The sequence below is a fragment of the Alligator mississippiensis genome, chromosome 13, assembly GCF_030867095.1.
Source record: "Alligator mississippiensis isolate rAllMis1 chromosome 13, rAllMis1, whole genome shotgun sequence".
NCBI lineage: Eukaryota > Metazoa > Chordata > Crocodylia > Alligatoridae > Alligator > Alligator mississippiensis.
Window position 1 is genome coordinate 12,236,155 of NC_081836.1, and position 23,951 is coordinate 12,260,105.

Sequence of the window (23,951 nt, forward strand, 5' to 3'; positions counted from 1 at the left end):
TCCCTTCTGTGCATTCAACTTGGCACAGGCCTTTAGGTAAACCACCTGTCAAGAAGATGGCTGAATGAAGGTTGTGCTGTCCACCTGCCATCTGGCATTTCCTCCCTTTTGGAGGGCTTGTGCTTGCAGCTTTAATTGTTGCCTTATAGATTTTTTCCCTATACGTAGTTATGAGGAGGTCTAATTGCCACAGGGCTGGCAGTGGTAGGTGGATGCAGAGTACCACTGACATTGTCAGATCAAAGGATAGCAACCATCTTGCTTGCCTCGTGAAGCCAGGGCCTTGTCTCCCTGGCCCATTTCTAGCGGCTCTGATCTTAACCAGGTGCAAATGCTCCCATGAGGAGTGTGAGATGTGCTGGTCGGCAGGAAGGAGAGATGGAACAGCCATTGATTGGATAGAGAAGGGCTTAATTAGGACAGCACTTGTACCTGATACTGCACAGAGGCTGGGAGTTTAACCAGCTTTCCCTGTCTGTTCACTTCCTATTCTGGTCTCATTCCTCCCTTGGTCAATTAGAACTGCAGAGGATGGTGACTTAAGAACAATAATAATAATAAGAAAAATCTGATGGAAATTGTCTGCCTTCTCTCCCAGTAAAAACGTGTTCATATTGGCACACTGCAGTCTTGACAGCAGTGCATGGCCGGGGCATCTTGATGTCTTGATCTGCAAAGTGCCTGGGGGCTGGCGGTGCATCTGCTCCTCTTTCAAAGGATCCGAAGCAAGCAGGGAGGGACAGCAAAGGGCCAAGAATGGAAACTGAGTGTGCCACGCTGCTGAGATGTGCCCTACATAGGGTGGCCATCATAGAGGACGTTCCGGTTTTCTGCTACTCCATCCTCTATTGATACAAAACTCGACGCCTTTATGTCCTCTAGTTTTCTCTTCAAGAGAAAAATAAAGGACATAAAGGTGTCCCGTTTCGTATCATAGAGGACAGTCTGGTTGTCCTCTACTGATGGCCACCCTACAGCAGGGGAAGAGGACTGGTATGCATTGGTGTGCTAGGGAGGGGGTGGCCTGCTAGCTCTGTTTCAGGAGGAAGGAGACCTGGGCCTTGGCTTGCAAGGCACTTATGTACCTACCATCAAGCAGGCATGCAGACCATCACATCGGTGTCCCGCTGGGTCAGGTCTCTGGGTCCTCTTCCCAGCTGAGACCCAGCCAGCAGAGCCCTCAGGAGGTTGGATCTAACCCACCCTCCTGCTCCAGGCAGAATCAGTCCCATCTGAACCAGCTCAGACAGATGTTTGTCTGATTTGTCCTTGAGACCTTCTAGTGATGGAGTGTCCACATCCTCACCCTAACACGTGGCATAAGCAGGGGAATGGGGCATTGGTAATGGGGAGCTGGCGGGAAGGTGTCAGGTTAAATGGAGATGCAATGCAGCCTGATGGCTTCACACTGGGCTGGGGTTGGGGCTGGGTCAGTGCCCAGGTGCGTAGGTGCCCCGGTAAGTCACCTAAGCACTTGGCTCTGTTTCCTGAGCTCCATTTCCTCTACTGGGGCATGGGATGGCCATGCCCTGAGATCTGTGGATGAAACATGCTGGGTAGAGGGTGCCTGGCACTACCCACTGGAGACCTGGGCTGTGCATATGGATTACTGGTACTACTGCACCTCTTCCTGAGCTGCAGGACAGCCATGGGGCCCAGTTCTGTTATACTGGGGCCCTTCAAGTGGAGAACCAGTGAACCCCTCTCTCAAGCTCTGCGGCGTGGCTCATGCAGTGCAGGATGGACTTGAGCCCCGGGACCGTGGCTGCATTTCGTCCATGCCCTCTGCAATGGGGGCCGCCCTGTCTAGTCCACTCTGCAAGGTGGCTGCTCGTGAGCTGCAGGCTGCTAGAAAGGGTTTGTGAGCTGTGTGCAAGGAAGCAAAAAAACCTCTCTCTCTCTCTGTCTCTGTCTTTTCTCCTTCTCTCAGAGACTTTATTTACCTGACGAGGAGGCCAAGAGCTGCCTTCAGCATAGACCCTGTGAGTTTCAGGAATACAAATGGGGCTGTGGAAGGCTCCGCTGTGCTCGGAGCCCTGCCTGGGGGAGCAGCCAATGTGCAGTTTAATTATTTTGTCGATAGGAATCTCGCCTATGACAGGATTTGTTGCTGCCTCCTCCTTCAAGCCTTTCTCTTTTTTCCCGGCTGCTTTTTCCCCGTGCCGGCACACGAGCCTCCCTTTTTCTTGCAAGAGGAACAACTAGGTAATTGAAATGGAACACTGGCAAGGAGGTTTTAATCTGAAAGTCGGCATTAATTAGTCAGGTCGGGTGTAATTAGCTTCTGTGCCTGTCACCATCGCTCTCTGACTCGGCAGTGACTGGCTTTGTATTTCTGGGTGTAGCAGGGGTCGAGCGTTCCCGGTCATGTGGGCATCGTGCAGGGCTTTGCTGGGCCTGGATGTGAATGTTCAATGGCACCATCCGATCCTGAGGGTGCAGACTCAGAGGAGGGGGGGTCTGCCCAGGCTGCAGGATTTGGTGTTGTCTCTTCTTTCCCGTCGGGTGTTGAGCCCATTTCAAGTGCTGGAGAAATAATTACTCCTGCTGTGGTGCTTCCCAGCTCCGCAGTGTCTTAAACATTTAATTAATCCATTATTCCAATCAGGCTGGTAAATTGCAACAAGACATCAGAGAAGCCATGGTTGGACTGCTGGCACGAGGCATGGCGGGGGGCAGGGTTGGAGGATGTGGAGGCTGGGACATGCCTGCCCCTGTCCCTTGGCTGTCACCTGTACCCATGCAGAGGGGCTGTGGGCTCTGGGGGGGCTTCACCCCTGCTCTGCCCAATGTGATGTGTATTCTTGGCTCCTCCTGCCTCAGTGCCCCTTTGTCTGCAAAGCTCCAGAGCCAGTCCCGCAGGCAGGGACTTCTGTGCTGCCCTGGGCCTCTTCTGAGCCTGTTGGGATGGCCTGTCCCTTCAGTGTCACAGCCTTTCCCAGCCCCCACTTGCAGCTGTTCCTTGGGGCTCTGCTTGACTCCCAGGGGGAGGACACGAGGTCTTGATTTGCTTGAATCTGGACCCCTCTCTCCCTACCCCGCACAGCTTGAGCTCTGCCTGCACTCCCTGCTGAGTCAGCAACACAGCTGGCGCTCTCTGCTATTTCCCCTGACCTCTAGTGACATTTGGCTGGCTGGCAAAGCCTGGTGGCATGAGTTTGAGTGGGGGACAGGGTGGGCGAATCTGGCTAATCCTGATTGGGATACGGAAAGCTAGATCTCTGTGTTGGTGGCTGTCCCCAGGCAGCTGCTCTCCAGATGTGCACAGACACAGCTTCCTCTCTGCCCCCTGGGTAAGGTGGGGGAACCTGGGGACGGGCCACTCGTGACCTGCACCCCTGTGCTAGCTAGGGGGAGGGCTGACATGGGCATGGGCAGCCTTCTCTGCATGTAGCTTGGTGCTGGGGAGTCTTGGCAGCCGTGGGGGGACAGGAAGGTGGCTTGCCAAGCCAGAAGCCATGCTCACGGCTGGGCTGGCGGCCAGGGTAGAGTGGCATTAGCCAGCTGCGTGACAACACAACTCCGCTCAGTGCAGAGGGATCCAGTGAGACCTCTTCCTTCCCCTGCACTGCTCGGGTGCTAGATCCATGCCCGCAGCACATACAGATGCTGGGGCTTGCTTACACAGCTTGTGCTGGTGGGAGCTAGGTAGGACTGTGCAGGAGGAAGTGAATGGTGATGGAGCAGCACAGCAAATTTCCAGCCACTTGGCAAGCAGGTTTGCACCCTGGGCTGCCAGCTTTGGGGGGCAGGTTCCCCAGTGGCCACAGAGGGGGAGGCCAAGTCAGTGGCAGGCTGAGGGACAAGGGCTGTCCCTGAAGGCTTCTCCCTGCTGCAGATGGAAGGAGCATTTGACCGCACAACTGCTCATGCCTGTTCTCACAGGTGCCAGCTGGGAACCAGGGTGCCCTCGTGCTGCAAGCCGCAGTGACAGACCCATTCATTTTCAGGGAATGCGCACATGTGCTCTCTCTCCTCCGAGCTACGCAGGCAGGATGAGTCAGGGCATGGCAACGATAACCAAGGGGCTGCTATCTGGCAGAGAGGCTGCTGGGGATGCCGAAGGACACCTGAGCTCCTCGCTTGCTGCCAACCTGACTAGGCTGTTCCAGGCTTGCAGTCCTTTGTGGCCAAGCCTGCTGGGCACTGTCCCAGTGCAGCTCGCCCTTCAGGGGGACCATCCCAGTCTGGTTCTAGCGCATCTCTCATGTGCTTTCTCCCAAGACATGGGTTATTGTGCATCTCTCCTCCCCCAGCCAGACCAGGGTTGATCTTCCAGCAGGATCTTGGCTCTGAGCCACCAACCCTTCGGGGTACAGGAGGAAGGGGCCTGTGGGCTCAGCTTGGGATGGGGAAGGGACAGTGTTGGAAAGCCCAGTGCTATCACTACCTCCCCTGGTTTTGCCTCCAACCCCAGCCCCAACCAGGTTGTGCTCTGAGCACTGCCAACACATCCCAGCTCTATCTAGCATGAGCTTCCCCAGACACCTGCCCTTTGCCCTCCCAAATCCCACCCTCCCTCCTGCACACAGCAGGTGGTTGGGCTGACTCCACTTGGTTCCACATTGGTGAGTGTAATCCTGGAGCAGTGACTCCACCAGCTTTAGCGGAGTTACCTGGGTTTATCCAGGGATAAGCAGACTTAGCTTCTGGACCCAGACCTCTGCCAAGAGGATGGAGTTATGAGACATCCTGAGAGCATTAGTTTCTCCCTTCCCCATCCAAAGATGCTTCCCTCTTCTCCATGCTAGGGCTGAAGGGCTGGGGGGAATTCTGGAGATGACAGATTTCTGGACTTTTTTTTCTCTCCATCTCTGTTTCTCCCTCGTGCTTTCCTTTCTAGTCACGTCCGGGCTCTTCTGTTTCAGGATTACAATCTCTTCTCTCCTTCTCCGCAGCAGCTCAATAAATAGGGCATGATTATGGCTCTTCACCTTGCTTCCCCGATAAGAGTTTTAAAAATATTATATACATGTACTCAGCTGGGGCTGCTGCCAGCTGTGGGGGAAATGGGGCTCATGGCAGCTTGAGCAGAACATCCGTGTCCTTTGCCTGCCAGCAGTAGTAAGCTGTTCTCTCTTAGCAGGCCAGCTCTAGGGGGTTGTGACCCACCAGACTGTTATTTTGTTTGCAAGAGTGGGGTGCAGACAGCCCTGGGCTAGGAGCCTGGGTGGGGAGAACTGATCATACTGGGGGCTGAGTGAGCAGAGTGCATGTGACCAGGCTAATGCTCCACTGTGGCCTTGATACTGAAGGATTGCTGGTGCCACACACTGCCTTCCACAAAACTGGTAGGGGCAAGGCCTGCACAGGGGCAGGCAAGCCCAGCACTGCGGGGAGAGGGCAAGATGAATTTTGTGTGCTGATGCAGAGGGCTTGGAAAAACCACCTGGTGCCATGGCTCACAGGAGACTTTCTTTGGCCATCTACCCATGTGTGTATTATAGATTTTGAAGCTTTTGTTTCAAGTCACTGACCCTTCCTCCTGTTTACTTCTTGTAGTGTGAAAGAGTGTGGGGTCCCCAGCCCTGACCGGGGCCTGGCTGTGCTGGCTTTGGCACAAATGACTGCCAGCTGGATATGGCTGCCCTTACAGGTGTGCCTGGGAGGTGGCGCCAAGCAGGGGTGGGTGCTCCCCTGCCCACACCACACAACCCCAGGGGTCTTTAAAAAGAGGCTTGATAATTACCTAGCTGGGGTCATATGAGCTTAAACTTACCAGGGGTCATATGAGCCCAGTATTCATTCCTGCCCAAGGCAGGGGGGTCGGACTTCGTGATCTGTTCAGGTCCCTTCCAACCCTATACCTATGAACCTAACCCCTCTGCAGAGTCAGGGCATGCCCACAGCCGTGGTGGCCTTCCACCCAGTGCAGGACAGTGGGGCCGAGCTGGAGAATGCCATCTTCTTTTCCGTTCCTACCACTGGCAATTGCTGTTGTTTTCTATAGGTATGGATGGCATAAACAACAGTGGCTGCCTTCTGCAGATCAGAGCACTCAGCTGCTTGGGGTCGGGCCTGCTTGCATCAGAGGCATGGGGTCAACTGCTGAATAACTCCGGGGCCTGTATCTTTGGGGTCCTGTGCCTGCAGCTGTCCTGGATATTAGAGGCACATTTCCTGTGCTGCACAGACACAGCCAGGCTGTGAGGCTCCCACCCTTTGCCCCTTCCCCTTGCTGGGTGGCTTGGGCAACCTGGGCCATGACAGCAGGCTGTGCACGGTGCATGTACATGCGTGGGCTTGTGTGCTCTCCTGGGGAACAAAGCAATAAATACTACAAGGAGAGTCTGCTTCCATCACTGCCAAGGGGAGCAAAGGGTCCTGTCCATTCTTCATCCCACAGCACAAGCTGTCTCTGGGCACTGGGGAAGGGTCAGGGAACTGCAGCCGCACCACTACTGTGGCTCTATGTATGCACATGATAGCATGTCCCCTTCAGGCTCCATGACCCCTGTCCTTAGGGAGGAGTGAGTGCTGGACACAGAACAGCATGGCCGTGGTGGCCTGCTTTGGCATCCTGTTTCTGATGCATTCGTCACCTGACTCTGGGGGCTGGTGTCAGTGCAGTTGGTGGCTGTGATCTCCTTGCAGCTGGACAGGATCAGGGCTCTCAGGAGGGCAGGCAGATGTGCAGATTGGGATGGCTTGTTAACCCTGTCTCCCTCTTGCTTTGGCACAGGCATTGGCCATGGATGCTGAGGACAACCCCTTGTTGCAGGATGCTTGGCTGGAGGAGGAGGAGGAGGAGGCTGCCTTCAACCCTCCAAAGAGGAGTATGGGCCCCCAGCTATGCGGGAAGTGTCAGTGGAGCCCCAAGCTGCTGCCTACTATGCTGCCGGTATCCGGCTTCTGGAACACAGTTGGCTGGATGTTCACCAACCCCTACTGTGCTGGCTTTATCCTTTTCTTGGGCTGTGCCATCCCGGCTGCCCTGGCCACGGCCATGTTCCTGCACTATCCGGCACTGGACATTGACATCTCCTACAATGCCTTTGAGATCCGCAACCACGAGTCCTCGCAGCGCTTTGATGCCCTCACCCTGGCCCTCAAGTCCCAGTTCGGCTCGTGGGGCCGCAGCCGCCGGGACCTGGCTGACTTCACCTCGGAGACCCTGCAGCGGCTCCTCTTTGAGCAACTTCAGCAGCTGCACCTCAATGCCTCCCACCTTGGGGGGGGCACCCGGCTGAAGCGCAGTGCCACACCGCCTGCAGCCAGAGGCAGGACTAGGCCCACCACCCACCAGAGCCCAGCCAACCAAAGCTCCCGCGTGCCCCGGGGCGCCTCGCGCTGGGACTACTCCAGTGCCTATGTCAGTGCCAACACACAAACACATGCACACTGGCGCATTGAGCTCATCTTTCTGGCCCGGGGGGATGCTGAAAACAACATTTTCACCACTGAGCGCCTGGTCACCATCCATGAGATTGAGCGCAAGATCATGGACCACCCCCGGTTTCGGGAGTTCTGCTGGAAGCCCCATGAGGTCCTGAAGGACCTGCCTCTGGGCTCCTACTCTTACTGCTCCCCACCCAGCTCCCTCATGACGTACTTCTTCCCCACAGAAAAGGGCGGCAAGATCTACTATGACGGCATGGGGCAGGACCTGGCTGACATCCAAGGTGAGCTGTGTGCAGCCTGGGTGATGGGGCCAAGGGACCCAGGTGATGCTGTGCTGTTAGAGGGAAGGGCGCTGAGCAGGGAGGGGAAACATTTCCAGCTATGTGAGGCTATTGCAGAGAGGAAGGCTGTGAGCTTTGCCCCAGCTCTGCTGTGAGTTGGACAGGCCTAAAGGGCTTAGATTGGAGCAGGGGAGGGGTAGCTTGGAAACAGGAGACCCTTTCTAACTATGAGGCTGGCAGAGCCCTGGAATGGATTGACTGCCCAGGGTGGAGGGATCCCCATAGCCGGTTTTTAAGAGCAGGTTGGGCCAGGACCTGCCAGGAGTAGTTGGGGTATTGGGGCAGGGGCTGCACACGCCGATCCCCTGCTTGCCAGGGTTCTACGATGGTCGCATCCAGCGTGTGTTTGAGCAGCATCCAGCAGGCTGCAGGCCCTGCTGGAGCACAACCAGGAACAGTCATCACCACATACGCTAGGCAAGGATTTCCTGGGTTGGCTGTGAGGGCCCACAGCCTCCCCTCTGCCTTCTGTCCTGTTCCTTTTGGCTGCTCCCCTTGGGACTGTGCCCTGGCCAGGTAGCAATGCAAGGCTGGGGGCTCTGATCCTCTTGGGCCTGTTGCAGTGGTTCAGGGCCTTGTGCTAGCCATCCTGCTGCTGAGTTGGTAGCCTGGCTGGACCCTTCACAAATAGACCAGGAGCCTCTTGGGCTGGTCCTCCATGGCCTGGCACCTCTTAGGATCACTCATGCCAGCACAGAAAGGGTGCATGTGCTGTTTTCTGCCTGGGGCTCAGGATGATGCATGGTGCTGCGTGATGGAGGAGCGGCCCTGTCTGCAGCTGAGCACCTGCCTCATCCCAGTTCAGGCAGTGGTCTTTTTCCCCCATAACTCATTGACTGTGTCCACTGCCAGGGTAGCATGGAGGGGCTCCTAGTGCCAGTGGGACTAATAGCACGGGGTGGCCATGGCTGAGGGGTTGCTCTGCAAGTCATCCCCAGAATGTGCTGCTTTTAGCAGATCCCTCTTCCCTGGTGCTGTGGTGGGGGGTGGAGGTGGCTGTGGAGCTGGAAGTGACTCATGGCTGTGCCGTGGGAGGGACATGACTGTGGGAAGGAGCTTTTTTGTGTCTGCCAGGCACATGCTGCAGCTGAAAGTCAATGGGAGCCAAGCAGGGAGTAGGCAAGCTGCTAACTCCCTCTGTTCCCAGCTCCAAAGCAGGCCCAGGGCTCTGCTCTGTCCTCACAGGCTCCTGCATCCTGAAGTTTGGGGCGGGGGGTGTCACAGAGCCTGTGACTCTGTGCTGCCAGCTCTGCTCTGCACAGTGCACTGGGAGGAACTGTTTCTTCCTCATGGGACCCTGTTTTGCAGGAATGCCTGCCCCCTCTGTGCTTGGGTTGGGGCAGGGCCTTGTTTCAGCAATTGTTTTAGGCTTGTGCAGTGTGTGCTGCTGTTTGGAGTCCCTCCAGTGTGCCACCTAGCACGTTCTTCCCAGTTGTACCCTCAGTCCCATCACACCGCAGAGCTGGTGGGCGACAGCAGAGATGTGGCTTCTGCCTTCTGTCCCGTGGCACATTTAGCTCCAGCCTTGCTTCCTGGGTGTACCAGGCTGGGAGGATGGGCTGGAGCCCAGCTTGGGGGTGTGGTGGGTACACACAAAGGAGGGCATTGGGTGGGAATCGAGCAGATTACTGCACTGAGGATACTTTGCTCGGATCCCCTGTCTGTAACAGGGTGGAGGATGTGGCCAGCTCTGGTAGTCCAGATTGATTCGGCCTGCCCCTGTGCTCAGAGCAGCTATGGCTCTGTGCTGACTGTGCATGGCAGCATGGTGGGCCGAGGAGCTGCATGGAGAGGGCACGTGAGTCAGGGCAATGAGGCTTCCATAGCCCTGCCTGACCTCTTGCAAGGCAGTGCCATCCAGGGCAGCCCTTAGAAGCTGTAGATGGCTGGAAGAGGTCCCCTGAGCCAGCAGGTGCTCTTGACTTCACCAGTATTGGGCCCCTCCTGTAGTCATGCTCCTTCAGCTGTGTCTAACAAAGTCCATGCTGGTCCCTCCCACAGGGTCACTGGAGCTGGCCATGACCCACCCTGAGTTCTACTGGTACGTGGACGAAGGGCTGTCTGCAGAAAACATGAAGAGCTCCCTCCTGCGGAGTGAGATCCTCTTCGGGGCCCCGCTGCCCAACTACTACTCGGTGGAGGACCGGTGGGAGGAGCAGCGCCACAAGTTCCAGAGCTTTGTGGTCACCTATGTGGCCATGCTGGCCAAGCAGTCCACCAGGTGAGGCAGGTGCCTAGGGGCCTGGGGAAGGCAGGAGTTTGAGGAGATGCTGAAGAAGCATGTCAGGTGTACATGGAGTTCATTTGCATTCCCTGCACGATGGTGCTTGGGGGCTTCTGCAGGGGTAAAGCTGAGTGGAGGTATCCAGCTGTGTTTGGGGGCATCAGGAGCGCTGGATGTGGCTGTGGGTCTCAGGCGAGTGTCTGGTGTGGCTGCATCTCCTGCCTTGGCCAGCAACCAAAGCATGATGCTTCGGGGGAAGCAGAAGAAGCCTGCACAGTGTTTGTACTTCACATGCTTCCTACGCACCTCGCTAGCATGCTCCTCCTGCACCACAGTTGTGTTCCTGAGACATCGAGATGCCAGGCAGAGCTGGATTGCAGCTTCAGCTAGCCAGTGCAGGGGACACCCAGCAGCAGTCGTGCTGGCAGAGACATCAACCTGTGCCACGGCCATTGGGGTGGTACTTGCATGGCATGCTGGTGCTGATGCTCTGCTGCCACAGCTTCACAGTATGTGATGCCAAAGCTGACCAGGCTAAAGCTAGTGCAGATCTGTGGACACAAGCTACAAGCCCCTCTCCTCCTCCAGTGCAGATGCGCCTGACAACAGCCAGCGTCACAGGCTGGAGGAGCAGCTCCCACTCTCATTCCTGGGCATAAAGTGGGAGGCAGCTCCACAGCACAGGTTTAGGGTCACACCAGTGTGGTTTATAGTGGGATAGACAATGGGGTCCAGCATGGGTGTGCAGAGGAGCCCCAGCCAGTGGGTTCATTTGGGGCAGGCACAGGCCATGGCCCGAGGTGTGGCTGCTCCCACCTGGCCTCAAAGCCAGGAAGGGATTCATCAAGCTCCTCTCCAGTTCCCTTCCACCCATCCAATCCCAGCAGAACTGTCTCCATTTATATCAGCTCTCCGTTTGACCCAGGCTGGTCTCTTAAAAGTGGTGTAGCAGTCCTCACTGGAGGTTGTGGGGTCTGCTCCTCCTCCATTTCACTCCACCTGTGAGCACTGGTGCTGATGGGGCAGTGGGTGGGGTTGCCCAGTGTGCTGCATGGGCTCCCTTCTCTACAGTGCTGCACCGTGGCTGGGTTGGGGAGACTGGGGCTCTGTTCCCACGTTCACTGGGCAAGCCTCACTACCAGCCTACGCAGGGAGAGTGCAATTGCTGAGTCCCGGACAGCAGCTCTGGGAATGGGATAGCTGGAAGGAGAGCACTCCATCCTGCCACCTGCCTGCATCTGCTGCCACTCCTCCATCCCCTGCTCTACTGAATCTCAGTCGCTCCTGGGCAGAGGAGACTCTGATCTTCAAAAGCCAAGCGAAATGCAGCCAGTCCTTGTCAGCTCTGAATGGCAAGCAGCCGCGGAGTCCTCCCGGCCAGGAGCCGGGGGCGGGGGGTTGCAATTACGGGGAGCAGCACCAGGAGCCGGGGAGCAGATGAGCTGTTGCGAAGACTGGATTATGGGCAGGCTCCTGTGGTGCTGGGTTATTGTGCTCCTGGCTTTAATTATCTTGGATTACCTCCGCTCTGAGCCAGCTTCCAGCAGCAGAGGCCGGTAAATTGCCCAGCTCTCACTAGGCCGGCACTCTGGCTGCATCCGCTGGTTATTACCTTTGTGCTTAATATAATAAGCAATGATTAAGATTCCAGATGGAATTGGCTTTGGGGGCTTCAGGAGCTATTTACTGATGGCAAGAACTCAATGCTGCAGGCTGCTGGGCACCAGAGGAATTGTACCAGCATTAGACCCGCTCTTGCTATTCAAGCTCCCTCTTCTTGCGCAGACCCCACCTGCTTCTCCTCCCAGTCCCATGCCATTCCAGTGCCCCACCTGCTACCTGGGAACATGGCCGAGTGCCCAGACTGGTGCCCTTCTGTCTTTTTGGAGGAGAAGCTGCATTCAGTAGGTGCCCTCACTGTCCATTCACTTCCATGCTATTCCTTTTTCTCCCCCCCTCTACCCAGCAAGGTGCAGGTGCTGTATGGTGGGACAGATTTGTTCGACTACGAGGTGAGGAAGACTTTCAACAATGACATGCTGCTGGCCTTCATCAGCAGCAGCTGCATTGCAGTCTTGGTCTACATCCTCACCTCTTGCTCAGGTAAAGGGTGCTTCCATCTCCCTTCCTGCTGGGCCTGATGGGTGCAGGGAAGTCCCTGGCTTGTGTGATGAACCCACGTGTGCCCTTTGATCCTTGCTAACTGGGTGGGGGTGGAAGGCTTCATGTACCATTGCTGGTTCCCTGCCCCATACTTTCACATCGAGGACATGGATGCCACTGCTGGCAGCCCTAGGCTCTGACTTTAGGTTCCCAAACAGGTGCCATTTCCAGAGGTGCTGAGACTTGCTTTCCCCCTCGATGCCCATCAGAGCTGGGGGTGCTCAGTACCTCCATAAATCAGGATCTGGCATTTCCAGCTGAACAAATGAAAATAAAAAGGAGGGGCAGGAGCTCCTTCCTCTGACTCTGGGAGCCACCCTCATCCCAGGACCAGAGCTGGGATCCCTAGTCTCTAGACCAACTCAGGCACTGTGGAGGTGCGCCCTGGTGCTCAGTCTTGGCGTCTCCTCCCTCTTGCTCTCCCCTGCAGTGTTCCTATCCTTCTTTGGCATTGCCAGCATTGGGCTGAGCTGCCTGGTGGCCCTGTTCCTGTACCATGTCGTTTTTGGGATCCAGTACCTGGGCATTCTGAATGGCGTGGCTGCCTTTGTCATCGTGGGCATTGGTAAGAGGCTCCCTTTCAGAGTGCTGCCAGTGCGGCCAGGCCCCACCTGCACTGGGAGGTCATCTCACCCAGTGCGGGGAAGGCTGGTGCAGAGGGAGAAGGGGGATGGGGCAGGCAGCCTGTGGGACAAGGCCTCCCCTTCCCAGAGCCGCTGCACTTGCACTTTGGGGGCTGGAGCCTTTTCTGGGGGTGGTTGCCTCGCTGCACTGCCTGCCGGGAGTGGCCCTGTTTGAGCATCTCTGTCCCCTCCCAGGTGTGGATGATGTCTTTGTCTTCATAAACACCTACCGCCAAGCTACCCACCTCAAGGACCTGCGGCTCCGCATGATCCACACTGTCCAGACAGCGGGCAAGGCCACCTTCTTCACCTCCTTGACCACTGCTGCGGCCTATGCTGCCAACATCTTCTCGCAGGTAAGCTGCTGGGGTGGGATGGTCTGCCCCCTCTGCCTTCCCACTGCAACCCCTGCTTTTGTGAGGTAGCCAGGCAGAGGAGCCATAGGAACGTACCTCCAGCGAGGCCATTGGCGTGGCCGCTCTCAGCCCTCTATGTTCCTGTCCCAATTGTCTCTCTGTGCAGATCCCAGCTGTACATGACTTTGGGCTTTTCATGTCACTGATCGTGTCCTGCTGCTGGGTGGCGGTGCTCTTCACCATGCCGGCTGCGCTTGGGATCTGGACTCTCTACTTGTCTCCATTGGAGAGCTCCTGTCAGGCCAGGTGAGAGCCCCCCAGGCTGGCAGAGGCACTGTGACTTGTACATCTTGAGGAACATTCCCAGCATCCAGTCCTTGAGCTGCGGGCATGCAGACCCTGCAGGCAGGCAGGCAGGCAGCCTAGCTTTTGAGATGCAGATCTGTACCTGCTTGGGCCCTTGCATTTCTCCTCTTCCCTCCCATTAGCATGGCTCTGGACTTGGCCAGGTGTAATTCCTTAGCAGAACAGCACACACCTGAAATGCTGTCACACAGGGGTCCTGAGGCCAGCCTGCCCCATATGCCCAGTCCAACCTCCTGGTGATCCGCTGTCAGCCTGGCCTTGTCCACCCCGCACAGCAGCCATGGAATTGATCGTGTGGCTTTGGCTGTGGACTTCCAGGCCGAGTGGGTGGAGCACTCTGCTGATGCTCTGCCCAGGTCTGGGTGGCAGCTGGCTGCAGGGTACAGGGCCACTTACACTGGGTGATTCCCTCCCTGCTGTAGCTGCAGTCAGAGGTGCACGAAGAAGAGCTCCTTGCACACTGCTGATGACCTGTTCATCGTCTCAGAGGCTGCAGCTGGGCCAGCCCGGGACACCCTCCCGTACCTCGATGATGACATCCCACTGCTCAACGTGGAGGAGGACTCGCGTAGGTGCTTGGGGTCCCTCTCAGGACAGGAAATGTCTGCTAGTGGCTGTCCTGACATCTCTCCCAGGAGTGCTGCTGGTTTGTGGAGGCCTTGCACAAGTCACGATGCCCCACTGTGCCTCAGTTGCCCCACATGTGACTTGAGTTCATGTTGGATTGGGCTGTTAAGTGGCCTCCAGGGGAGCTAGGAAGTAGCCAGCTGGATAAGAAACCTCAAGCCAGTGCCTTAACCACAAGCTCTTCCTCCCAGCTCTAGTTGGTGCAAAGAGTGTTTCTTTGCAAAGGGTTTGGGATTCAAAACCTCCAGATATCACTGCCCGACTGAACCTGCAGCCCCGGGTTCAGGGCTCTTAGGTGATGCCTCTGGCCTCTCTCCACAGTGACTCCAGAGATCGGGGATGTGCCCTTGGTGTCAGTGCTGCCAGAGAGCTTGCAGGGTCCCACTGAGAAGAGCAGCCGCGGTCACCTGATAGCCCACCTGCAGGAGCTGCTTCAGCACTGGGTGCTGTGGTCTGCTGTGAAGAGCCGATGGGTGATCATGGGTAAGATGGGCAGGAGATGCCCTTCCTCAGGGCACTTCACACCCTGGCCCCTCTGCACACAAGTGCTGGCAACACCAGCCATGTACTCCTTGCTCAGACATTGTCTCACCCTGCCAGCCTTCCCCAGGTGTCATGGAGCTCCCCTCTGGGGTTTGGCAGACACAGCTGCGCTGCTCCCGTGTGGTTAGTGAAGTGGCTTCTGGGCAGCACTCTGTCCCTGGGCAGCTGGGGACCCAGATTCTCTGTGCTTGGAGGTTTCCTGAGGGGCCTGCCTTGCCCCCTCTCCCACTGCCCTGGGCGCACATCTCTGGAAAGCCCCCAGAGATGCCGGGAGTGTGAGAGTCATGCTGAGTCCCACATGCTGGCTGTGCCTCTCATTGCAGGGCTCTTTGTCCTAGTCCTCATCCTGTCCATATTCTTCGCTAGCCGCCTCCGCCCCGCTAGCCGCGCTCCCATCCTGTTCCGGCCCGACACCAACATCCAGGTGTTGCTGGACCTCAAGTACAACCTGAGCGCCGAGGGCATCTCCTGCGTCACTTGCTCAGGTGAGGGCTCCTCATGGTGTGACCTGGGCTGGGGACTGAGATATGTATTAAGCAAAGCTTTTCCTTTGTTTCTGCCCATGGTGCTGTTCAACCTTGACAACTGGTGTCTTCCCCTCCTCCAAGCCCCCCTCCTCAGCATGTTGCTCAGGGCCAGTCAAGGCAATGTCCATGTGATACCAGTGCAGGCTGGCAGGGTCCTCTGTGTGTTCTCTGTCTCTACAGGGTGCACTGGTGTGGCTGGTCCCTGATCAGGCCCCTGGTCCTTTCCCCCCTGACTAACCTTGTGGGACAGGTTTGTTTCAGGAAAAGCCCCACAGCTTGCAGAACAACATCCGGACCTCCTTGGAGAAGAAGAAGCGGGGCTCGGGGCTTCCCTGGGGGAGCAGAGGGGGCACGGGTGAGGCTGCACAGCCAGGTAAGTTCACAAAGGCTCAAACACCTGCTGGTACTCTCTCTGGCTTTAGGCAGGGTGTGTGCTCTGAGGTGCCTCAGGTCCCCCCTAGTAAAGATGGCAGCTGAGTGCACTCTTGGCAGATGAGAGATGAGAGAGAGCTGCAGACACCCCCACCAAGCCCTAGACGAATGTTGTATGGTTCAGTGGGTGAGGAGCTCCTGGGAACATCCTGCCCTTGGATGACCTCTAAGCAGTCAGTGTGCCCACTGCTTCTGCTCCCCAGCCCCCACAGGGACCAAGACTTGCAGCAGAGAGGCCTTTGGGAGGAACTGCTTAGCAGAGTGGCAGCAGGGTCCAGTAGCCTGAGCACACGGCTAGGACTAGGAGCCTTTGGGCCTTGTTCCTTGCTCCCATGGCTTAGGGCTTGATAGTCCCACCAGCTACTCAGGGGGCTTTTGAGGATGACTGGTTAAGGGGCCAGCTCCCAACTGAGCATAAATCAGCATCACCCATGGAAGTCTGTGGAGTTATGAGAGTTACACCAGCCACTTGTTCTGAAAGCCCTTTGGGAAGGGGCCTTGCTGTCAGGAGGGTCGTGCTGGGGAGGGAAGAATGTCAGGGAAGCCTGTGTTTGCACCTTTGTGGATGACTGCCCTCCGTGCAATTGTGCTGTGCCCTCTAGATCTCCAGGGGACTGTATACATCTCCAAGTCCAAGAGCAAGGGCAGGCCAGCCATCTACAGGTTCTCACTCAACGCCAGCGTTCCTGCGCCCTGGCAGTTGGTGTCCCCGGGAGATGGCGAGGTGCCCTCATTCCAGGTGAGTGTGTTTAGGGAAGGTGGAGCACGGCCCATCCCAGGTGACCAGCTCACACGTCTCACCTCCACTGTGCAGGGGCCTGGGGGGGGTCACAGGGCAGTGCTCGCCCTGTAGGCAGTTCAGCTGTCACCAGTACTACTTCTGCCGTCCCTGGTAGCCACCTATTGGAACACTTTGTGCCTGGTCTTGAGACATCATTCCACTGCGGACACTTCTGTGGGAGCTGGGGGTAGCTCAGTCCCAAGGAAGATCAAAGCAGGCTATGGGAAGCCAGGCTTCCTCTGCTGAGCCAACCCCGCGGAAGCTCCCATGCCATTTGAGCCGAACCTTTGCTCTCTGTCTGCATACACTGGACAGCAGATGCGTGGCCAAACCAAACCACTCAACTCTGCTGGAAGTCGGGCACTGACTATAACTCTGCTCCCCATGTGCTGGGAAGCAAGCAGGGTGCAAGGATGGGGTCATAATGCCAATGGTCTGACCCATCCCATCCAGGCCCACTCTGGGACTGGGCCAGGCCAGGGCCCAGGGGAGGGTGTGATACTAAGGCATGCTCAGCTGCGGCCCTGTGGAGTTAAGTGTCTGTTTTCATTAATCCATTGCTTAGGTGTATAGAGCGCCTTTCGGTAACTTCACCAGGAAGCTGACCGCTTGTGTGTCCACAGTAGGGCTGCTTACGCAGAAGAGCCCCAGGAAGTGGATGATGACCACCTTGTCCTGTGACACCAAGAGAGGCTGGAAGTTCGACTTCAGTTTCTACGTGGCGGCCAAAGAGCAGCAACGCACACGGTAACTGCCGGGGGGTGGGGGCATGGAGCTGGGGAGGGGCACAGCAGTGGCCAGTGCAAGGGGGGGAGACGGGACGCCTGGGTTCCTTTCCTTTCCTAAGCCGTGTCACCTCTCTGGGCCTCGGAGAAGGCTACAATGCACTGCTGCCCTGTGCTAGGCAGAATCAGATGCTTGAGGCCTTGCAGCCTCTCCACTGCTCCAATCTGCTAGAGATTTTCCACCAGGCCATCATGAGCAGAACAGCACCATCTGCAAAGCCTGGGTGTGTTGCAATGCCCCTCCCCTACCCGGGACAGGTCCTGGGCATCCCAGATGGAAAGTGCAGTCCAGACTGGTAGGACTACGGATGTAGCAAGCACCTTCCAGGCAGAGGTGGGGGTGTGATGGAGGTACTGCATGATAAACCAGTCATTCCCTCCAGCTCCTTGTCTCTCGCCCATCCTTCTGCCCAGACCATCTGCCCTGTTCTTTCCCTGCCTCTCCTTGTCCTGGCACATTCCCTGTTGCAAAGCCTCAGTGCTGTCTTGCACTGTCAGACCTTGACCCAGCTGCTAGTAGGTGGCGTGGGGGCCCTGCCTTTCCACCTGCTCAGAATATCCCATAATGGGCTTTGTTTGCTATACAGGAAGCTGTACTTCGCCCAGTCACACAAGCCCCCGTACCACGGCAGAGTGTGTGTGGCACCCCCTGGCTGTCTGCTCAGCTCCAGTCCAGACGGTCCCACCAAGGGTATCCTCTATGTGCCCAGTGAGAAAGGTAAGTGAGGTGGAAGTGTAGGGCCAAGGGCTGGGTCCATAGGCATTAACTTTTAATTTTTGCCGGGGTGGTGGGGGGAGGCTATGAAGATGCCCCCTCCACAGTGGATGGCCAGAGCAGAGCTAAGTGGGGGCAGATGCTGGCTATCTGCTGCGGGCTTGGGGTCACCACCCTCCTGCCCTCTTCCTAGGAGCCCCACACCAGCCATGCCACCATGGCAAGGTACCCCCTGCCTACCCAGCACCAGTGGGACTGGGATTTGATGTTCCCATTTCAGGGCCTCTTCCTGAAGGGGACCAGGGCTTTCAGGCCCCCATATATTTATCACCTATGGCTGGATCTGTCTAGCTACAGCTGCTCAAGGAGGGCTGGCCTGTCTACCGTGACCTCCTTCCTTGCTTGCCTGTGTGTTTAACCTCCCCTCTTCTTGCTCTGACAGCAGCCCCAAAGGTGAAACCCTCTACCACATCGGGGTTTAACCCTTGCATGAACGCAGGCTGTGGGAAGCCAGCTGTGCGGCCTCTGGTGGACACGGGAGCCATGGTGTTCGTGGTGTTTGGCATCCAAGGGGTGAACCGCACCCGGCGCCCAGATAACCACGTCATTGGAGACATGGTACACGCACTTTCCCGGGAGTCACAAGCACAAAGCCCAGCTAGCTCTCCCCACTGCTGCCCCGAGAGAATAGTGGAGGCAGGAACGCTGGGATAAGGCTCGGAGGAGAGCCCACCCACATCTTACTGTGCCTGCCCGACAGAAATCAGAGCTCCTTGCTCCAAGTGCTCCAACACTATCCCAGCCCCAGAGCTAGTAACTGTGAGACCAGGCAGCCTCTCCATGGGGTTTAGAGGCAAATCAACCTAGCTGCGAGCTCCACAGCCCTCGCTCTGTAATTATTGCCTCCCCCGCTGCGAGGTATTAGCATAAATAAATATGGATCAGCCTTGCGAGGGAGAGCCTGCTGAGGGTGACTTGCCCCAGGGCAGCTTAGTTCCTAAGCCAGATAGCCTGACATGTGACTGCCACTTCCCCAGTGCACCTCTGCTAATCACTGTCACTGGAGAGATGCCCCAGAGCTGCTGGCCCCTCAAGGATGGGCCAGGCAGAGCACCCATCCTTCTTCCCAGAGCCGAGTGGGATGCAGCCAGGGCACTTGGGGCCAAAGGACTGCTGCTTGCCAAAGGGGCAAGGCACTTTGGTGCAGTCTGCCTTGGTGTCCAGCAGGCAGTTTGAGCTCTTTTTGCTAGCCTGGTTTTTGGGTTTGAATCCTGGCCAGTCGGGCCAGTCTGTAGGCTGTGCAATACCTCGCATCTGGCTTTTCCCTTACAGGGATAAGCTCCATTGCCCTACAGTCCTTTATACTGGTAGAGCTGTGCTCATGCTAGGGGCTGTACTAGTGGACCTGAACCAGGGCAGACCAATTGGGGTGAGGTTTGTGTGTGGACAGGCCTTGAGCCCTGTGGGTGGGAGAGTCCAGTTTAGGTGGCTGGGCTGGGGTTTGGACACTGCTATGACCTGGCAGTGTTGTGAGGGTAGGGAGCACTCCTGCCAAGCTGTTAGCGCCACAGCATCTTCTTCCCAGTCAGGATAGCGGTGTGTGGAGCTGGGAGGCTCAGGCAGTGCCCAGCATTGGGGCCACTCCTCGCTCAGCTCACGGTTGTGTGGTTGGTCACATTGCCAGTGATGGGACATGTGCCTCACGTGTCCCGCTCTCGCTGTTGTGTCTCCTTGTGAAAGGGCAGCGTCATCTATGATGACAGCTTCGACCTCTTCAAAGAGATTGGCAGCCTGTGCCGCATCTGCAAGGCCATCGCCGCCAATGCCGAACTGGTGAAGCCTGGAGGGGCCCAGTGCCTGCCCTCGGGTATGTAGGGCAGAGACTATCTGTTCCCACCCCGGGAATTCATGGGCTTTCAGGGAAAGGCCAAGTCTGTGCTGAGGGCTGGCTTGGAGAGTCCCAGAACACCTATGTGCTCCCTGCCCCCCCGTCTGGGTACAGACCTCCCCTGAAACCCGTCCCCTGCACCTGCCCTGCAGACTGCTCACCCCATAGCTCTGTTTGCTTGGCCTGGGGGCACCAGGGAAGTGCTTTGTGCAGCCAAGCTCCCACTCTGCTCACAGCGGGGTTTTACCAACCTGTTGCTTTGCCCAGCAAGGCTGCAGATGGGAACAGCAGCCCAGGTATCTCCCAGCTTCCTCTCTCCCAGGGCATCTCAGCCCTCTCCTCCTTCACTGAACACAGGGCTGGCAGCGCTCTCAGCCTTCCCCATGAGCATCAGAGCAGCTTTGCTAATGATGGCGGAGCCCCTCCCGGCTTGCCCTGGCATTAGTAGGAGAGGACCAGGCCTGTCACTCAGGCAGGGGGTGGCTGATACTAAGTTGATGATCCCCCCCCCCCGCCCCCTACTCCAGGGGAGCAGCCGTGCCCCTTTGGCAGGCACAGGTACAGCAGCAGGGTGGAGCCAGCTGGAAGTGGACGCCTGTCTGGGTATCCTGGGATGGTTTCAGAAGAGGAGGCCAAGGCTGTGGTTGCTGCCTGCTGGGAGCCAGCTCCCTGCCCTATCCGTCCTGTGTTCTCAACTGTGCTGCTCCTCCTGCTTGCCCATGGGTCCCCCTGTGCTGGGTCTTGGCACTGTCCCCTGGCTTGGCAGCTTCACCGTCTAATATGGCCTCATGCTTGTTCAGGGACTGTTTGGGGCCCTGTCCTGAATGCCTGGCATCTGCTCCTCCCTGAGTTAGTGGGAGATGAGAGTGCTGGGTCCTAGGGAGTGAGGGGCTCCATGGTGTGGTACATTGAGTCCCCTGTGGTGGGCAGAGAGACTGCAAAGAGAAGCAGCTGTTCTTAAGCAAGAACTGCAACTGTCTCTTCTGTCCCCCCTGCTCCTGTGTCCCTGCCCCTTCCCTACCCCTTGCTCTCTCTTCCTCTTCAGGTTACAGCATCTCCTCCTTTCTGCAGATGTTGCACCCTGAGTGCAAGAACATCCCTGAGCCGAACCTGCTGCCCGGGCAGCTCTCCCACGGGGCGGTGGGGGTGAAGGATGGCAAGGTGCAGTGGATCTCCATGGCCTTTGAATCGGTGAGGGCGCCGCCCTGGGCTCCTGGCCTGCCCCACCTGCCAGCTGGCAACAGAAAGCTGGCCCTGGCAGTTCGGGTAGAGACCATGCTGTCCCCACAAGGGAGTGGATCCCTTTGGCAGCCTGGGCTGTGCAGGGGCACCTGGAAAGAGTCCTGGCTCTGAGCTGGGTGGGGACACAGTCACCCCTATCGCTGAGACAAAGCCCCAAGGAGGGGGACAAGGCAGAGGGGAAGGTGCAGATCGATACGACCACTCCTCCTGCTGGGACTCAGAATGAGGTAGCCCCCTAGCCTGGAGGAGCATGGGGCATCGCTGCTCTGCCAACCCAGAAATGACCCACTCTCTTCCTCACAGACGACTTACAAGGGCAAGTCATCCTTCCAGACCTACTCAGACTACCTCAAGTGGGAGACGTTCCTGCAGCAGCAGCTCCAGCTCCTGCCTGAGGAATCTGCCCTGCGCCGCGGCTTCCAGACCTGCGAGCACTGGAAGCAAATCTTCATGGAGATCATAGGTAGGTGGCCTCAGCCTCCTTCCCCCCCTGCACCATGCCCTGCCTCTACTCACCTGAGCTTTTTCCTGACACCTGCACCCCATGTTGCCTTGGGCTTGCACCCCCATGCCTGGCCAAGAGCAGTCTGCCCCTGGTCAGACACTGAATGAGGGGAGGTCTCTGCCCCAAAGAGCTTGCAAAGTAAACAAGACAGAGTAGAGTGAGGGCAGGAGGGGAAACTAAGGCACTGGCAGAGAGCAACTTGCCTGAGATCACACAGTAGCTCGGTGATGCAGGTGGAAACCTCCTGATCCCTGGCCCCATGCATCTTCCCCTAACCTAGTGCCCCTCAGTATCCTGGCCAGCCAGGGCTTCAACAGGGTGAACCCCACAGCTGCGCCCTGCCCACCTCTGATAGGTCTTGCTCCCACCTGATGCCATGACCATGCTGGGGGTGGGGTTGTCTTGCAGGAGTACAGAGTGCCCTGTATGGCCTCATCCTCTCGCTGGTCATCTGTGTGGCGGCGGTTGCTGTCTTCACCACCCACATCCTCCTCCTGCTGCCTGTGCTGCTGAGCATCCTAGGTAAGAGCATGCCCCCAGCAGGTTGTACTGAACATCTCCTGCAGGAGCCAGTGCCAGGGCTCCATTCTGCTTTGATACAGCTCTGCCTACTCCTGATTTCCACCCAGGTCACTTCTCTGGGCTTAATTTTTCTCTCCCTTCCACCCACATAACTGCTGGGGTCACTCCTGTCTGACCCAGGCATGAGGGGGAGGAACCACTTGCCCTGACCGTGCCAAAGGGCTGCATTGCAATAGAAGACTCTTGTGCCTAATTTCTCGAGCATTTCATCTCCATAATCCCTTCTATTTGTTTAAATAAGGGTTTGAGCTACACAAACTCCATCCCTGCCTCTTATGTATAATAATGTGATTAAGTCCCACATGCTTCGAATAACAATTGCTCTCTATTCCAAAGCACAGCGCCACCTCTGCTGTTTCCAAGCTGTGGGGGGGCCTGGGTAAAGCTGCATATGTTAGTGGGTTTGTTAGTGTTTTAAACAAATTTGTAAATAGGCTCCCTGTCCCTGGCTGGGCTTTGACAATATTATGGACTAAGCATGTTGCTAAACTTCTCAGTATAAAAATCAAATCTATCATTTTAAAACCACTTAGTCTCCCACTCATGGCTGACAGATAAACAGTGCTCATTGCCTGAAAGGGAAGCGTGCGCACTGTGCAGAATATCAGCGAGCAAACCGAGGGAGCGGGTAGGTGAATACATGCACACATGTATGCACACAGGCGTGGATGCACATACGCACGTGGACATACACACTGCATACAATGCTAGCGAGCAAACTGAGAAAGTGGGTAGGTGAATGCACACACACGGATTCATAGTTGGTAGGCTCGGAAGGGACCTCAACAGCCCGACCCCCTGCCTAGTCAGGAAAAAGTGCTGGGGTCAGACACTGCACAGAATGCCAGTAAGAGAATGGGTAGGTGAATACGTGTGTGCACATGCACCAGCAAGCAAACCACAGGAGCCTTTTTCATGTGGCAGGTATAGGAATACACACACACATACTTGTGCATGCCCACGCGGTGCGCAGAACTCCGACAAACAAACCAAGGAAGCCTCTTTCATGTTGTGGGAGGGAGGGGATGTGAGTACATGTGTGTGCGCGCACGCACACACCCCCTGTGCTCTTTGCCAAGCATTCTTTTGGCTTTCCAGCATGCTCATTCCTAGCAGTCTGTCTGGCTCTCCTTCTCCCCAGCCTTCTATCAAATCTAGGCTCCTGGTCCCCCATCAGCACAGCACACAGATGCTTAATGAGCTGGGAGTGCAGGCCAGGTCCCCTACCCTGGTGTAGAGAGGCTCTGCCCCTTTCCACCCCACATGGGGAGGAGAAGGTATGACTCAGATAGGTCAGGGCAGTCTGTAAGCATACTACATAGACAGTTCCCTGCATCCCCTATTGAGCTCAGTGGAGCTGCACTGGCTGGGGCTGGTCCTCAGTGAGAGTCTGGAGTTTGCTTGACATTCCTCTCTGGCTTCTCTGTGCAGGGGTGGTCTGCCTGGTGGTGACCATCATGTACTGGTCCGGCTGGGAGATGGGTGCAGTTGAGGCCATTTCCCTCTCCATCCTTGTGGGCTCCTCAGTGGATTACTGTGTGCACCTGGTGGAGGGCTACCTGCTGGCAGGAGAGAGCCTGCCACTCCACCAGGCTGAGGTGAGTTCCCTTATACTTGCCAGAGGGGGTGTGGGGCCATGGCAGGGTTCAGAGTACCCTTCCTCCCTATGCCTCCTGCAAAGGGCAGGGAGAGCCAGGGCCTGCCCCAGCCATGAGGCTGGAGTAGGGGAGCTCCCAGCACTCTGCCCCTGGGGTGGAGGAGCTGGTGTAGCTGAATCCAAATGCTGCTTCGTAGGCCCTGCCTGTACTGGGGCAGTATGACAGATGCCCTATTGTATGCTCCCACTCAGTGTGACTGATGCTGGTGCAGCTCCCACCAGGTCTGTGCCATTGGCTGGCAGAACTGCAGCC

General features: G+C 57.0%; 1 protein-coding gene across 3 annotated transcripts in view; it reads left to right on the forward strand.

The window, feature by feature from the left end:
- Positions 1–23,951, forward strand: part of DISP3 (dispatched RND transporter family member 3) — a 43,582-nt gene that overhangs the window by 14,731 nt on the left and 4,900 nt on the right. Inside the window, exons 2-20 of one of the 3 annotated variants that reach the window (XM_014610365.3) lie at positions 6,683–7,622; positions 9,684–9,903; positions 11,873–12,009; positions 12,500–12,634; positions 12,888–13,048; positions 13,215–13,354; positions 13,837–13,982; positions 14,363–14,524; positions 14,908–15,069; positions 15,362–15,484; positions 16,146–16,282; positions 16,890–17,071; positions 17,697–17,827; positions 18,267–18,442; positions 19,565–19,691; positions 20,758–20,903; positions 21,258–21,417; positions 21,868–21,981; positions 23,473–23,639. In XM_014610365.3, the coding sequence (XP_014465851.2) occupies positions 6,692–7,622; positions 9,684–9,903; positions 11,873–12,009; positions 12,500–12,634; positions 12,888–13,048; positions 13,215–13,354; positions 13,837–13,982; positions 14,363–14,524; positions 14,908–15,069; positions 15,362–15,484; positions 16,146–16,282; positions 16,890–17,071; positions 17,697–17,827; positions 18,267–18,442; positions 19,565–19,691; positions 20,758–20,903; positions 21,258–21,417; positions 21,868–21,981; positions 23,473–23,639 (3,657 nt within the window). In that variant the 5' untranslated portion in view covers positions 6,683–6,691. The remainder of the gene's footprint in view (positions 1–6,682; positions 7,623–9,683; positions 9,904–11,872; positions 12,010–12,499; positions 12,635–12,887; positions 13,049–13,214; positions 13,355–13,836; positions 13,983–14,362; positions 14,525–14,907; positions 15,070–15,361; positions 15,485–16,145; positions 16,283–16,889; positions 17,072–17,696; positions 17,828–18,266; positions 18,443–19,564; positions 19,692–20,757; positions 20,904–21,257; positions 21,418–21,867; positions 21,982–23,472; positions 23,640–23,951) is intronic. The other 2 variants (XM_059716664.1, XM_059716665.1) reach the window with 2 other exon arrangements.